General features: G+C 38.3%; 1 protein-coding gene across 1 annotated transcript; it reads right to left on the bottom strand.

Moving 5' to 3' along the window:
• Positions 1-7,802: 7,802 nt before the first annotated feature.
• Positions 7,803-9,894, bottom strand: LOC140229451 (uncharacterized). Its single transcript, XM_072309704.1, has 3 exons — positions 9,696-9,894; positions 8,884-9,081; positions 7,803-8,065 (listed from the first exon to the last, which is right to left on the bottom strand). The coding sequence occupies exons 1-3, from the start codon at positions 9,826-9,828 to the stop codon at positions 7,803-7,805; spliced, it is 594 nt and encodes a 197-aa protein (XP_072165805.1). The 5' UTR covers positions 9,829-9,894.
• Positions 9,895-15,151: the final 5,257 nt, after the last annotated feature.

Here is a 15,151-nt window from a genome sequence, read left to right as displayed (position 1 = left end):
GCAGAAGTTTACAGAGACTTGACTTTTCACGCTGATATCGTCTTTGTATTAATTTGGACATCTATTATTATCATTATTATTATCATCATAATTTTCAATATCATTGATAGTCATCAATCATATAACTAATCTATATCTGAATATTGCAATTAATACCATTGCCATGATTATGATTATAGTGACGATTAACACTTACAGCAAATATGATAGCATAATAACAACACATTAAAAAAAAAAAATCACCGAAGCCCTTTACAACCTGTTACCGAGGGCACTGAGAGAGTTTGCAAAACTAACTACTCATCCTTATGTCACGTCCCAACGGTTTGACAGTGTTATTCATGAGAACGATTTTCCTTATCATGCAAAGTCAACTGTCCTCATCATTGCCAATAGTGTAGTAACTGTTAGAATTGTCATTATTATCATTATTCCTACAGTATATCACTACTATCACTAGTATGATTATTTGTGCTGCTACCGTGATAATTCTGGAATTTTAGGATCAAACATAATTTTGAGAATGTTTTCTTCCAATATCTAAATAGATGACATGGTAATTACAGCATCCTCATCCCTCCCCTCAACCTTCCCTTCCATTGGCCTCAAAAGAATTAAGCATTGTAAGGAGTTCTCACCAGTGGCATTTGTTGCTTCAGTCACGCAAACAGGAAGCAAGAATCCGCACTGCACAAGGCAAACGAGTATGAACGAATTCATCATTGTCGTCACAGAGAAATCGCGGCATGCACAAATGCTTCGTAAGAGTGATGTTGGATTGTTTATATGTCTACCAGCTCATGGTTTACAACGACATCATAGATACTTTTCACGCTTGCGCAGAAGATGATTATTCCGAGATATAGCGTATTAGTTAAATAAAGTGTGATTTTGTAAGAACAATGTTCTTGGAATTATCCAAGGGAATGATATCAGGACTGGTGCTTTAATCATGTTATCAAAGAAATAGCTATCATTCTGCATTGGTGTATTCTGCATTCTTTTTCATAGCTTTTTTTTTTTCTTTTTTTGAGGGGGAGGCAAAAAAAAATCATGAAATATCTACTCTCTGCAAATATCCTATCCTAAGATTGTCGTCTGGCGACAATCTGTGACGCTCGTGCAGTTCCCAATTTTTGACCTCGATGGCGACAATCTATGATGGCAAAAAAAAATTGTTGCGATAAAGATTGTCGCCCCGTCAAAGATTGTCGCCCCCGGCTCGGGGTGGTTGCTCCGGTGTTGTGCTTTGGTGGGATGGGTATGACTGGTAAGTTATGCGTATGCGTGTGTGTGTGTGTGTGTGTGTGTGTGTGTTGGGAGCTGCATGGTATGTGCTGTGTATGATTTGTAGGTATGATTTTGTAAGTGACTTGTGTATGAGTTTCCGTATAGCTGTGTGCGTGTGTGTGTTTGGAGTATAATAATACAATAATATGTAGAAATTGTGCATGTGTGGTGGTTATATAGTGGTAGTGGTTTGTTTGTCTGTGTGTATACGTGTGCCTGTATGTGTACGTGTGTCTGTTTGTGTTTTGATGTTTGTGCGAACAAACTTTTTTGAGCAGCAGGCACTACTGTGGCAATGGAAATGCATTCAACGTGTATGAGCACGTATTTATAGAGTTCACAGCAGCGTTGATTTCAAAATAGTATGGGTGTGTAAATTTCAGCGGTGAAGCGGGCTAGGAGAGAGAGACCGAGAGAAAAGGCATACGAGGGAGGTGGGTGCTGTTCGTTATTCCGAAGGTTCGTTATTCCGAAGGTTCGTTAATCCGAAACACGCAAATTCCCTATACCTATAGGTTCGTTAATCCGAAAATGAAAAAGGGTTCGGTAATCCGAACATTTGTGGCGTTATTCCGAAGGTTCGTTATTCCGAAGATTTGTTCATCCAAAAATGAAATTCGGAAAAACGAACCTTCGGAATAAGGAATCTTCGGACTGAAGAGCCTTCGGAATAACGAACCTTCGGAATAACGAGCTGTAACCGAGGGAGGTACCCTCCCTAAATGTTATCTGTCTTTGTTCATTTTTTCACTGTAGTCATATTCTTCCATCAGTCTTAACTATAACTTCCATATCACTATTCTTTGTCATATATGCTCACCGCCAATACATACGTATTGTAAACAAACACCAACAAACACTCAAATCCTCATAATGCAAATAAACCACCTCAACATTTTTTCCTTTCTGGGTGTAACATGAACAAAAACGTCACAAATGGCAATTCGAATCACAAACAAATCCATTTGTCAATTTTATACTACAAAGAATCTCACTTCAACATAGATAACTCGATTATAGACCAACCCTACGAACAATTTCTTCACGAGAAAGTTTGGACATGTAGGGCCCTACCTATGTCCCCCCCCCCACACACACACACACAAACCCGAACCGATACCACCTTCCTTCCTGATGAAACGACTTCCCAATGTTGATACATAAGACATAATGGACCGTATGCATAAAAGCAGCATCCGCCCGCACGTAAGCACCACTCCGAATTCATATACAAATCCGTCAAACCGTGAAACTCATCAAAGTCAAAGCTGCTTATAAAATCAATATAACGTTTATGGCAGCAACAGCTTACTAGGTATCCCTCCCCACGCGCAGCCAAATCACATACGCTGACATAATAAACACATTCTTCCATCATATACACTAATAATACACACACACACATGCACAAACGGACAATAAATTATCATGTGCGCGCGCACATTCACACTTCCTTGAAACCTCACCATGACTTTTAACATGGCATGTTTGCATGGATGTAGTCATGTAAGTTATGTGTTGGTATTTCAATGACTATGTCAAGAACGATATTACCCAACAAAATGTGCTTCGAGGGCGGGCAACAATCCTTGCCGCCAGCCCTCGTCACAGACTGTCGCCAGACGACAATCTTTGACGGGGCGACAATCCTTGACGCCAACTCCGTCAAGGATTGTCGCCCCCGAGCCGGGAGCGACAAACCTTGTCGCAACAAAATGAATGATATATATGATTTATTATATAGACCATTCATGCTATATTATTATCATATTTATCTATACATGTGTGTGCGTTTGTTTGTTTGTGTTTCAAACTGGATGTTTCCATCTTTGTAATATTTAATCTTCATTTCATTTTTTTATTCAAAATGATTGACACCTGAAAGATATTTTCATGTGCTTGTTTCTGTGTATGTCTGTAGTTTATGTTTCTTTGCCTGTTGGTCTATACATACGTCATATACATAGTAGGTTATACACTAAGCTTCCTTTTGTTTGGTAATACATGTACTAGAATGCATTCACTCATTTCTAAAATCTCTGGGAAAATTGCATGTTTGATATAATCATGCATATATATATTATAAAGTATGTGTGGTGCTCTTACGAAATTTGAGAGTCATATATCATTTGCTAACTCTCACGCCGCATCTGTGAACAGGTTGCATCTCTGAACATAACGGTAATGCTGTAGTATTCTTTGTCATTATGCAGTCTACACGATACTTATTTCCTTCTGCAGCTACGTAGGCTCTTAAGAATTTGAGTAATGTCCTGACGCTCCGAAACCAAAACATTTTTTTGAGTTTTTTGTTTCTTTGTTATTCACATCAAATAAAAGCTTTTGTGCCACCTCAACAATAATTCATCGTCAACGAACCCGGTTTCAAAACACTTCAAGCAGTCTGCAAATAACACAGTGGCTGCTTCAGTTGACTGTACGATTTTACGTGTTCTGTAACATTTACGTGTTATTTGCTATGCAATTTTAGAAGACAAGGACGTTGACAATGAAAATAAATCTTAACTTTGAGTCACGCTCACGGACATTACCACTCCAGTCTACTCTGCATGTATATCATGAAAACAGTTCTATCTTTCTCGAATTATCAGGCGCTGATCATTTCTTCTATGTCGCTATTATTCCGGCAGCTGTAAGGGATACATGGTTCTACTGGAAAGACGTCGAGCCCAAGTGAACACTTTATTCCTCTTGCCCCTCAGATGATGTCCAGAGAGCCTGGAGGGAATTAAAGACTCAACAGACGATGCCCTAGACTGGCTTGGCAGTCTGGACTTACCGCTCTAACTACGCATAGTTATGTCATATGATAGGAAGAAGATTCCTCCTGTAAAACGTATTACAGAACTTTATTCTCTTTCTCGTAATCAGACATCGATAAGGTCAAAATCTTACGTGAATGTTGTTGGCAGAAGCAGTCATGAATATACAAAAAAAAAAAAAACTATACTCACTTGAAAAAAAAGAGGACTTTTACCTGCCCAGAAACATTAAAACATTAAGTGCACTGGTAATATTTTGGGCATCACATAACATTGTTTGTTAGCTCTGCTCAGCTGTGGAATACTGCCAGAAGTAAAAAAAAAAAGTTGTAGTACGACGCGGCCACTCTTTGAGCGTGCCATGTGCAAAATTTGCTTTTGCGCATGCTCAAATCCGAAACAATCTCCCGTCCTGGGGAAAACGATACCGGTTGTCGGCCAAAATAACATCTGGTCCCGATGTTGGGCTCGATTGAGCAGCCAGCCAATCAGTAATCTTGTCGTGAGTGTCGGTCATACATCATCTACCATCACATCTACGTCCACACAGAAAAGCGAATCTGCTTTAGAAAATGAGGACAGTAGTCCTATTGCGGGGACTGTCACAGTTAATTGCTTTCGCGTCCTCTTGGTCTTCCCGTCGTGAAGCGAAAGTTTCCTATTCTTTGAAGCTTGCCGCAGGTCAGGCATACTGGGTCAAGTACAGTTTGTTTGTCATGGGGGAAAAACACTTAATCCATCTTGGATCGAGTCTTCACTGGACGTGAAGACTCAATACTCAGCGCACAGAGAGAGCAGGTTTGATATTGCATGACAGCGATTATAAAGTCGTGTTCATTCGAAGTCCCTCTCTTTGTCAATATCAAGGTGTGTATTTTTGCATACAGTAGTGTCCTATGTCTGCTTACATCGACACTTGCATCTTTCACATCTTTACAATTCATCACTGTTCCGGTGTAGTGAGATTCACTTTGACAAAGGCATCCCCTTGCCAAAATATTAATATTTCATGAATATTCATATGTATGTATAGGAATATATATATGTGTATATGAGATTAAAACCTAAAATGGCATTAAAACGCTTTATCCTGGCGAGGAAAGCGCATGTTATATATATATATATATATATATATATATATATATATATATATATATTGAGTAGGTTGTCGACGTGTTGGCGTACGTGATAATAACATCAAAAACAAAACTGAAACAAAGTCCATGCTGTATTCACCAACCGTTTACATTGAGTAGGTTGTCCACGTGAAATAAAGTGAATACAGCATGAACTTTGCTCCAGTTTTGTTTTTGATGTTATATATATATATATATATATATATATATATATATATATTTTATTATTATTATTATTGTTATTATTATTATTACATGTGTATATATTACATAAACGGTGCGTATAATAATAATAATAATGATAATAATAATAATAATAATAATAATAATAATAGTGGCTTCTTAGTGCATGGCGCACAGATCCACTTTTTGGTGCTCATGGCGCTTCAGTAATGAAAAGATAGATAGATGTTCAAACATGACAACAGATAGGAAAATGGCCAACAACCAACAAACACATACTAGATGTTCTAAACATTAAAGGATGCAATTGTAGTCCCCAGTGTGAGAGGAACAGACACATTTTAAGTTTGGATTTGAATGTTTCTGTAGATGACAGTTGCCTTAACTGAATAGGTAACTGATTCCACAGTTTTGGTCCCATAAACGGAGAAAGCACGCTTTGGTTTTATTTTGAGTTTTTATTCGTCAGCCATGAAAATATCAGACGCTATCCTGCAACTATATCCCAACAGATTCAAGGACTTTTTATTCGGTCGGACAGTCGCTTGTACATTAAATGCAATAATATCGTCAGGCGGAAATGGCCCCAAAGGGTTACATTGATTAAATTTGCTTATTCCAAGTATACATTTAATTTTTTTTTTTTTGGGGGGGGGACTTACAAGACAAATTAGATGTCTTAGCGTATAGTAGACAATGAAAGCGTAATAACTGAAAATCTCGATTATTTTAACGTCGAATATGCTTACGCAAAAACCCTGCGACAAATCATATTGATAGTTTAGTATTACAGTTCTCCAAAAGACGAAATAATAATGTTACCCGATTTAAGATTTATCTAAAGTCATTCTAATGACAACTGTTTAAACTGTGTATATTGGAATCTAATATATTGGATTATAGATGTATCATCATTTTTTTTACGAGAACACTACTCTTTTAATATTTTTGTAAGTGCAAATATTATATTGTTTTGTATACTTTTGGCGGAGATCAAATTAAACTTATGGTGTGTGATTTTGTCCATAGTGTTCCACCCCTAGCTCCGAATAAACTTAATTGTTATCATAGAACCAACAGGAATACATTATTAAAGGCTAGTATTACATGTATAGATTAACATTCACCGACATTATATTGACAAGCTATTGGACTCGCCTTGACTACGCTTTTAACCATCAATTATGGGTACAAACAAATGAAAGGATACGTCAATGCACTGTCAGAAGCGCAGAAAGTAAACCAAAATAAAGAATATTAAAAAATGCATATCCACAATAGGGTGAATGCTAAAAGAGTGAGAATAGTTTTCATAATTCCATTATGAGTATATACCTGACTCTATGTATATAGCTAAGAAAACAACAACATGTATAGATATATCTATATGATTAAATCAAACACTACAATGTACTATATTACATGAAAATTATTATGTATACACATTAACACATTGTAACTCAAGTACAAATATACATTACAAAAATACAATTCGAAAGACCTGGAAGGGCAAAAGAGTAGGGAAATAGAAAAGGAGAAGAAATTTGAAATGGGCAATGTATTGTCGTCATTAGCACCTGAGATTGACCGATTATGGCTGAGGCGAGTAGGAGTGACAAGGCACATTCTTTTACGATACATTCCGTCGTATTACTGACAACCATAATCATAACTTCACCACTTACTATTCATTCACCACTTACTATTGAGACCAACGTGTGTGCAAGTTTAATTTGTTTGTTTTTGTTGGTTCGCTTATAACTGAAATAGTACAATGACAATTATGTTTTATTATGTACAATTTACTCCGTTATGAGAATATAATAATATACCGACCTGAATTGAATTGCAGTGCATCTATACCCCTACTTCGATTGAGCCAATCACGACATCACAGAGAGAGAGAGAGAGAGAGGAAAAGAACAAATTCTCATGTCTAACAAGTCCATGAATCAATCATACGGTAGTTTACGACACCGCCCTACAAGTTGACTTCAACTTTAATCATCTTCTGCATATTCTTTTTTTTTTTATAATTCTTCCGATGTATCTTTTGCGTGATTTCATTTGACAAGATACCTTAATGTAGCTATTGATAAGACTAACACGTTACACTGAAATTATCTGTTGGTGGTGTAGTTGAACGAATGTTATTGTGATTTGAAGATTCGATAGCCCTGTTCGCAGTTTGTGCCCATTTTATAGTACTTTTGCTGTTGTGTCAGATCTGCATTTAATACGAAATGAATGTTTTTCACAAGCCGTTTCAGAAAAAAGTCTGGTCATATGTGAGTATCACATCAACAACGTCATGGTCAACGAATGTTTCAGCCTTTCTGAATTTCAAAATCAATCTTTATTACGTGTCTCCTCGCACTATAGGTTACTGGTAAGAAAAAAAAATATGGAGCTAAAAATCCACATCAGCTTTGAGAGGCGTGGCACTTGAGGTTGTGTTATCCTTTAACTCGATCTTGTTTCCATTCTGGTAGGTGATCTCCCCCTCGGTTTGACGGACTGTCCCTTTCGTCGTGAAAACTGTGCAACAGGCGGACATCGCCATGACCACAAGGCCTATCACGCCGAGTACGATCAGGATGATCTGCCAGGCAGCAAGTCTTGTCCGACCACCACCTCCACCACCACTATCACCGTAATCATAATCTAAGTCTCCTAGCAAGGAGGTAAGATTATTCAAGATGAAAGGCGGGCAGGGGGACAAAGAACAGAGAATGTGAAAAATTAGGGAAAAATAGAAAGGAGATTCGAGGAGAAAAAAAAAAGATGAAAACGTATGAAAAAAGACACATGCAAAATTGGATAAAACGAGAAAGTTAGAAGAAGAAATAGGAGGACGGAAGACACAAGACAGCCGGAAAGAAAGAGGTAAAGAAGAAAATAATATTCAAGGGGGAGAACAAGAAAGAACAGAGATGAAAGAGGGACATAGACGAGGAGCAAGGGTTGAAGAAAATAAAGAAGAGCACAAGTTTCAGTCATTGTCAGTATACATGATTGCATAATGGCAAAGTGGGAGAAAAAAAATAGAGCCTGATTACCCCTTCTGGAAGGAACACAGTGTCCAACAGTGTCACATAACGACTATTTGAAAACGCTCGACTTTAACAAGGTAAAGATGATTTAATACTGAGGTGTGATTTTTCAGAGAGTTTAGAGTTTAACAATGTGAAATGGTTCAAATTTTAATAATAGTGTGAAGAGATTTCACATTGCGTTTCACATTGTGTTTCACTTTGCGTTTCACACGATGGGACAATGCGTTCTTTTCAGCAGGGACATCATTTGGCAATCTAGCCTTACTGTTGACGAAATCACTTTTTACGCAATCAAGACGAGGGAACATTATTTACAGTACTGATAACCGGACTTGGGCTTTCCACATGCCAATCATAAATGTGTCTTTGTCAGTGATGTAAGGAGGTTTTCATGCTAATTGTCCAGCCATCGTCTCGAACAATAATTCTCCTCACCTGAATACGTTCGGCGTCTTGACCCGCTAGATTTTCCGGAGCTTCTACCTCGGGAACTACCACTTCGGGAGCTACCACTTCGGGAGCTACCACTTCGGGAGCTACCACCCCGGGAGCCACCACCTCGGGAACCACCGCCTCCGGAACTACCACCTCGGGAGCCGCCACCACCTCCGCGTTTCATAGCGACTGGTTGATCTGTGCAAGTAGTAAAAGCTATACTCATTTTAGTTTTGCTTCTAACGAATAGTGTGTCAAATATCAAATCGGTATAACAATCTGAATCATGTCAAGACTGTAGAATAGGCCTAATCTGCACTTAAACAGAGAAAACAAAAATCCATCTGAAATACAAAAACTGCAGTAGTACAGATATTATTTTTTCCTGTCAGATTTACATTTGCAAAAATGTGGAGAATTAAACGTGGTCAGGTAGAAATCGAATTGATATTAAGCCTCGATACATTCATGCAGCTTTTGGGGGTTGCAATACTGCTTCAGGTGTTATCACATTCAGTTAAATCTGTAGCAAAAGAAAAAAGCAAAAGCTGTTGAAAACTGCTGATCAATAGCCACTGGAATAAAATGTAGCCAAAGGGGATCTGAGCTTCCGATCCTAGCAGAATCTTCGTCAGAGGTAATATGACCATTTGATACTATCGATTTAGGCGAACGATATTGCCGACACTAACCTTTATTGGAGCTTGAAATAGTTGGTGAACGTTTGTTTTTTAATGTTTAAGTTTGTCTGAACCGACTCCTTGAAATGATTTGTGTTTATATCGGTTCGACGGAGATGCAGTAAGACTTACCCTTTTTTATTGGTGGTGAGCATTTCACTCCGGCGACGTCTGAACCAGGACATTGTCCGTCCACTTGCCGTGTGTGTTGACATGTTGACAGGTTAGCTTCCACTCCTTCACAATGCACAGTGGTTAGTATCATCGGACCATCACCTGTCCCATACTGTCCAATTCCTGGGCCTCGTTCTGCCCCTGCGTACCCAAGTTGTCTACATACCACGAGAGACTCCGCACGACTCCACGAGCTGTCGCAGATTGTCCCCCAAACACCAGCATGGTACACCTCAACTCGACCCTCAAATTTTGACCAACCGCCCACAAGCCGCAAAGACCAATCAGCTGTGTAGAAAAATTGGCAATCAATTTGACATTTGATCTTTACATGTATAGAACATATTATTTCTTGTAATAGTAGTGACTTACAGTGCTTAAAAAGGATAAGATTCCTTACCTGTGTACAAGCAATCTCCCACACACTCACTCGTCTTGTTCCCATCTACTTAGTACACTTGATAAATAAACGGAATATCAAAAACATTCACCAAAAAGTGTGCAGCAGATATGTCACTTCAGTTCAAAAGAGATGCAAAAGGTCCTTTGGGTGGAAAGGGATATCTCCTTTCAGTGAACCATTGGTTTCTCTGCGTAGATTTAGTACACTTAGGGGATTGACAATTTTCCAAATTCCATCAAAGTTGAGTTTACGAGTTATTTTTATTCTAGAGGGCAAGAGGGCAAACTCGCCATTTTCTTCCCCAATAATTCCCGAAATGATGAAATATTTTCATTTGCGTTTTTGACAGAAAACTGTCCAAATAATAAGTATGTCATCCATAATTCTCACCAGTCGTTGAATTTCGATTCTGAAAAAGGCAGAATCTCCATTGCGTGAGAGGGGGATGCCCCTCCTAACCCTTTCCCTGTTAGTTCCCCTTCTATATATTTAGTACACTTGAAGATTAACAAAATTTGATTTCATCAAAACGTCTGAAAATGAAAATCTCCCTCGTGTGAAAGGGGGCTACCCTCTATCTGTCCGATAAATTGGTCACTCCAAAAAAGGTAGTCACACACAGTCCTTTTTTCTGTGTTAATATTCAACATATAGCTTGCAGCGACAGATTATGTCTTGAACATGAAGACAGTAAGATTGATAATGGGTTGGCCTTTGAGGGAGTGACCAAGTTATCAACAACGTGGTCATGCTGAAGGTTATGGACCATTAAAGGTTAGAAGAAACCCTAAAAACACAAACCTTCAGCCATGCAGGCTGGCCTGTAAATTTGGCCACTTTCATTGACATAAATTTCTCATCCATTCAGTAAGACATTCCTTGTTCCTTCATGTGACATTCAAATTTGGAAAAAGTGCGATTTATCATTGTTGTCTTTAAAGTTCATGTGCTCAGTTACGGCTGACATTTTTCAACATAATTACGTATCAATGAAAAAAAAAGGAAAGTTCCCCTTTCCTCACAACCAGCACTGCACTTTCCATTGGTGTCAATTATGAAATAGTACTCCTCCAAAGTTGGATAACCTTTTTTTAACACGCTCTGTATAATGTGATGAAATATACGTTATGTCAACCCGGTATGTTAGTATGTTCAAACACGTAACTGATGTAATAGCTGAGTCATTCTTTGCCTCGTTCATAGCAGTAATTCATGTCATGACAAACTCCCATTTCTTTTTTGTTTCAACCCTTTGTTTCCCTCGCCTCTCCAAACAAGTTACAGAGCCCAAATGCGGAATTAAGATATCTCATGATTTCATGTTATGACCAAATTGGGAGTTTTATGTCAGTTTGACTGAACAGACTCATTTAATTGTAGTGCTTAATCAATGATGGTTATCCGCGGACTATAATATAGTTTCAAATTCAAATTCAAACTTTATTGTCCCTTTTTTTTTCAAACAGAATGTACAGGAAACAATATGATAAATTTGTCATGCAAGTCGTTGAAAACACACATAGCCAGACAGGGATAACAACATGTTCATGTCTACATGATCACTACAAAAAAGAAATATACACTCTATATACACTCTGCGAAAAAAAAAGTGGAGGTACCCACTCAAAAGACTATATTGTTTTAATTGTACCTTGAACCTACGAGTGTTAGCTTTGTCATTTTTTAGACGACACAAATATAGACTTCTTTTGTGGGCATTGTTGATATTATTTAACCGAGGGACCTCTACTGCAAACATCGAGCTGCCTCCCTTGGTATTGAAATCGCCAACGCCCATAATGAAAGCAGTCCGGATTTGTTTTCTTGTAGACACATACCTTACAAAATTGAGTGCTCGGTCGATTGAGATCACGCTAGTCAATTTACACACTATTATTATTCATGTTAACAAATATTTGTCTACGCTGTCATATCATTCTGTTTGCACCGGTATCGTAAGGTAGGTCACCAAGCGTTTGCATTTACTCGTAAATCCGAATCGAAAGAGGGCGGTATAGTAAAACGCTTAAAGGGGGCCTCCGGGTGATTTTCAGACTTTTACAGTTGAACAACTATAAATCAGCTAAACTGAGTACAGAGTTTCAGAAATTATATAGCCTTTTGTCAAGGCCCTCTCGCTGTATGGTGAAGAGAGCCCAGCTGAGTGGGGTTGCGCGAGGGCCTTTTGAGATCTGCTTCGCATCCTTTTGTTAGCCCTTTGAATTACCGACTTTTGCTCCCCGATTTCGGGAGCAAAAGTCGGGGTCCAATCAGCGTGTCTGTCTGCTCGAACCCGATTTGAATAGAGCGAATGCACGCCACTGCCGCAGACCTCATGCACACAGAACTCTACACACAGAGTGTGTAGAGCTCCGTGGCAGACCTCCTCGGGTGGTCAGTGATGCATGCGAACAGGCATGACCACCAAGGCTGAGGATGCGGGGAGCGCGCCATTCCATTGGTTGACCGGAAGCCATTAAAATGAGTATTCAGAAGGGTTCACGTGTCATGAATAATAATGTGTGAAGCAGATCTCAAAAGGCCCTCGCGCTGGCGCGCTCGGCTGGGCTCGCTTCGCTCGCCCATTACAGCGAGAGGGCCTTGACAAAAGGCTAGAAAATATAGTGATTGGGATGAGGAATGAGAATGTTTTCAAAATTTATGACAAAGTGCAATGAACAAGGATGATGACATGGCAGCCTCACCATAAGAATGCATGAGTCGGGGCTCACGGAAGCAGAACAAAAGAAGAAGGCATGCATAGATTCTTCACAGGTGAACTTCTTCAGCAAGTGGTCTTGCAATGGAATTGCACTGCTACATTTCTGAAATATGAGGCTCTGATGTCATCAACACTGTTCAGTGTAATTTGTTTAAGATTTTCAATTTATTGGCTTCTCTGCTCAAGGACCAAAACAAATTCCACGAATCTATACATGGAGTTGTTGATTTATGTACTACATGATGTGAAATTATGAAAATCGTCCGGAATATCCCTTTAATAGTATTTTTATACAATTTATTGTAGGCAACCGTCCAAGACAATGCCCGAAATTTAAATCCAACAAAATCTTTTATTTATTGAATTCGGAATGCAATATGAAATAGATATAAAAATGGAGATAATAATGTGATTGTCATCTAAAAGTGTGTAGAATATGAAAAGATGAGTCAGCGCCTCATTGCGCCGAATACAAACACGTCCCGACAGCAGTGATTATTTGGCTTCGTGACCATGTCTTACTGCGTGTATTAATTTTAATTCTCATATCACGAGATAACACATTGTCTATTGAGAGCAAAGAACATTCCCTCGCGATGCACGTAATGGTCCAGCAATAAATGACATATTGATATTAAAGACTTGTAATTAAAGAGTTTTGACAGAAAAGGAGTGGGTTATGCCAAATTTCGCTCTTCTTAATAGTACTTATAGACAACCGAAAATGACATTATTTCTTAAAAGATTATAATTGTAAAACAAAGTATAATAAACCTATTGATAAGAAATGAATATACTGAAAAGGGTCCGGTTGACCTTAATTGCAGACACACACACATATACACATTTCTGTATATATATATAAATATATATATATATATATATATATATATATATGTGACCCTGCATCACAAAACAAACAAAAAGTCACCAGACATGAATAGACTCTGAATACTGGAAAGAAAGCACACAATCAGGAAAAGTGTGAACTGAGAAAAGAGGCTCTGAAGTACAGTGTCTACAGTCGTGCTGGCTATGCGATAAATGGGACAAAAAACAGGATGTAAACCATCGGAGTAACAACAATGAAGGGATTATTAAATTAAACTGAAATTGAGCATGTCTTATCAACCCATTCTGTCCTTAATTAATGACAACTTTCAAAGCACAAGCATTATTCTTTTCAAAGTTATAGGAGTTGAAAGTGAAGAGTGTGTACAAGGTTTTTAAGAAATGAAAAGTAGACTCTAAAGACACACTTAATCACACTATTCTGCCAAAAAAAAAAGTGATCGAGCTAAACTGCTAAAAAACACACTTTCTTGCCCGTTTCATGATCCCAAATTTTAGCACAAGGTAGAAGAAGACTTGCCCTTCCAGAAAATATGAAAAGTCAAGATCGGCTCGGTTTACCCATTTCACCTATTTTCAGTCCTCACACAAAAACAGTGTGTGCGACTTTTTGTTCGTTTTGTGATGCACGGTCACATATATGTATAACCAGCACAATCATATGGTTTTGTTTTGTTTTTGTTTTTTTTTTGCAATTATGACAGATGACATTAAAGCTCGGTCACAAATGCCTTCACGAACTGCTGCGAAAACCATACTGCCATAAGAACAATCTTTAGACCATTTTGTAATATCTTCGTAAAAGGGCCGTACGAAACCAGTGTTCTTAGACCTCTCTTTAAGTTCGCAGTCTTGTCGATGATCTTGTCCGAGATTTCTTTCCACATCGTATGAAACCGTAACGGAACCGAACGTCGTAACAATAACGTAAGAACAAGGCAAGGTTTTTGTAGATTTCGTAGGGTCCAATTCTGGAGATGTTCGTAAGAACGCCTTAAGTTGTTTAGAGAAGGATCTATCGACGTTCGTAAGAATGCCTTAAAAACGGAGATCAGTACGGCGTTCATACTAACAACTCGTAACCTTTATAAAGCGTTCGTAAGCTGCTCGTACGGAGTACGTATACAATTTGTGCTGGGTATTAGAGAGTATGAAGCCAATCCTTTTACCAGGTTATGTCTTCCGAGCTTTACTGCCGTGACTGCCTAGATATCGTTGACTAGTATAACGAAAGTAATGACAATTCTATTGATAACAGTAATCGTAAAAATAGGAATGTACAAAATGATGACATTACCAAATTGATAGTCAGAGGATGCTCTTTTTTTTTGTGTAGAGCCTTGCTATGTCATGATAAACAAAGCATTTTACATAAGTTTTACTTTTTCAAGAATTATATAGTTGAGTAATAAATAAGCTTACAATACAAACAACTCA

The sequence above is a fragment of the Diadema setosum genome, chromosome 6, assembly GCF_964275005.1.
Source record: "Diadema setosum chromosome 6, eeDiaSeto1, whole genome shotgun sequence".
Taxonomy (NCBI): domain Eukaryota; kingdom Metazoa; phylum Echinodermata; class Echinoidea; order Diadematoida; family Diadematidae; genus Diadema; species Diadema setosum.
The sequence above is the reverse complement of the archived record's forward strand: the minus strand, read 5'-3'. Positions and strand labels throughout refer to the sequence as shown.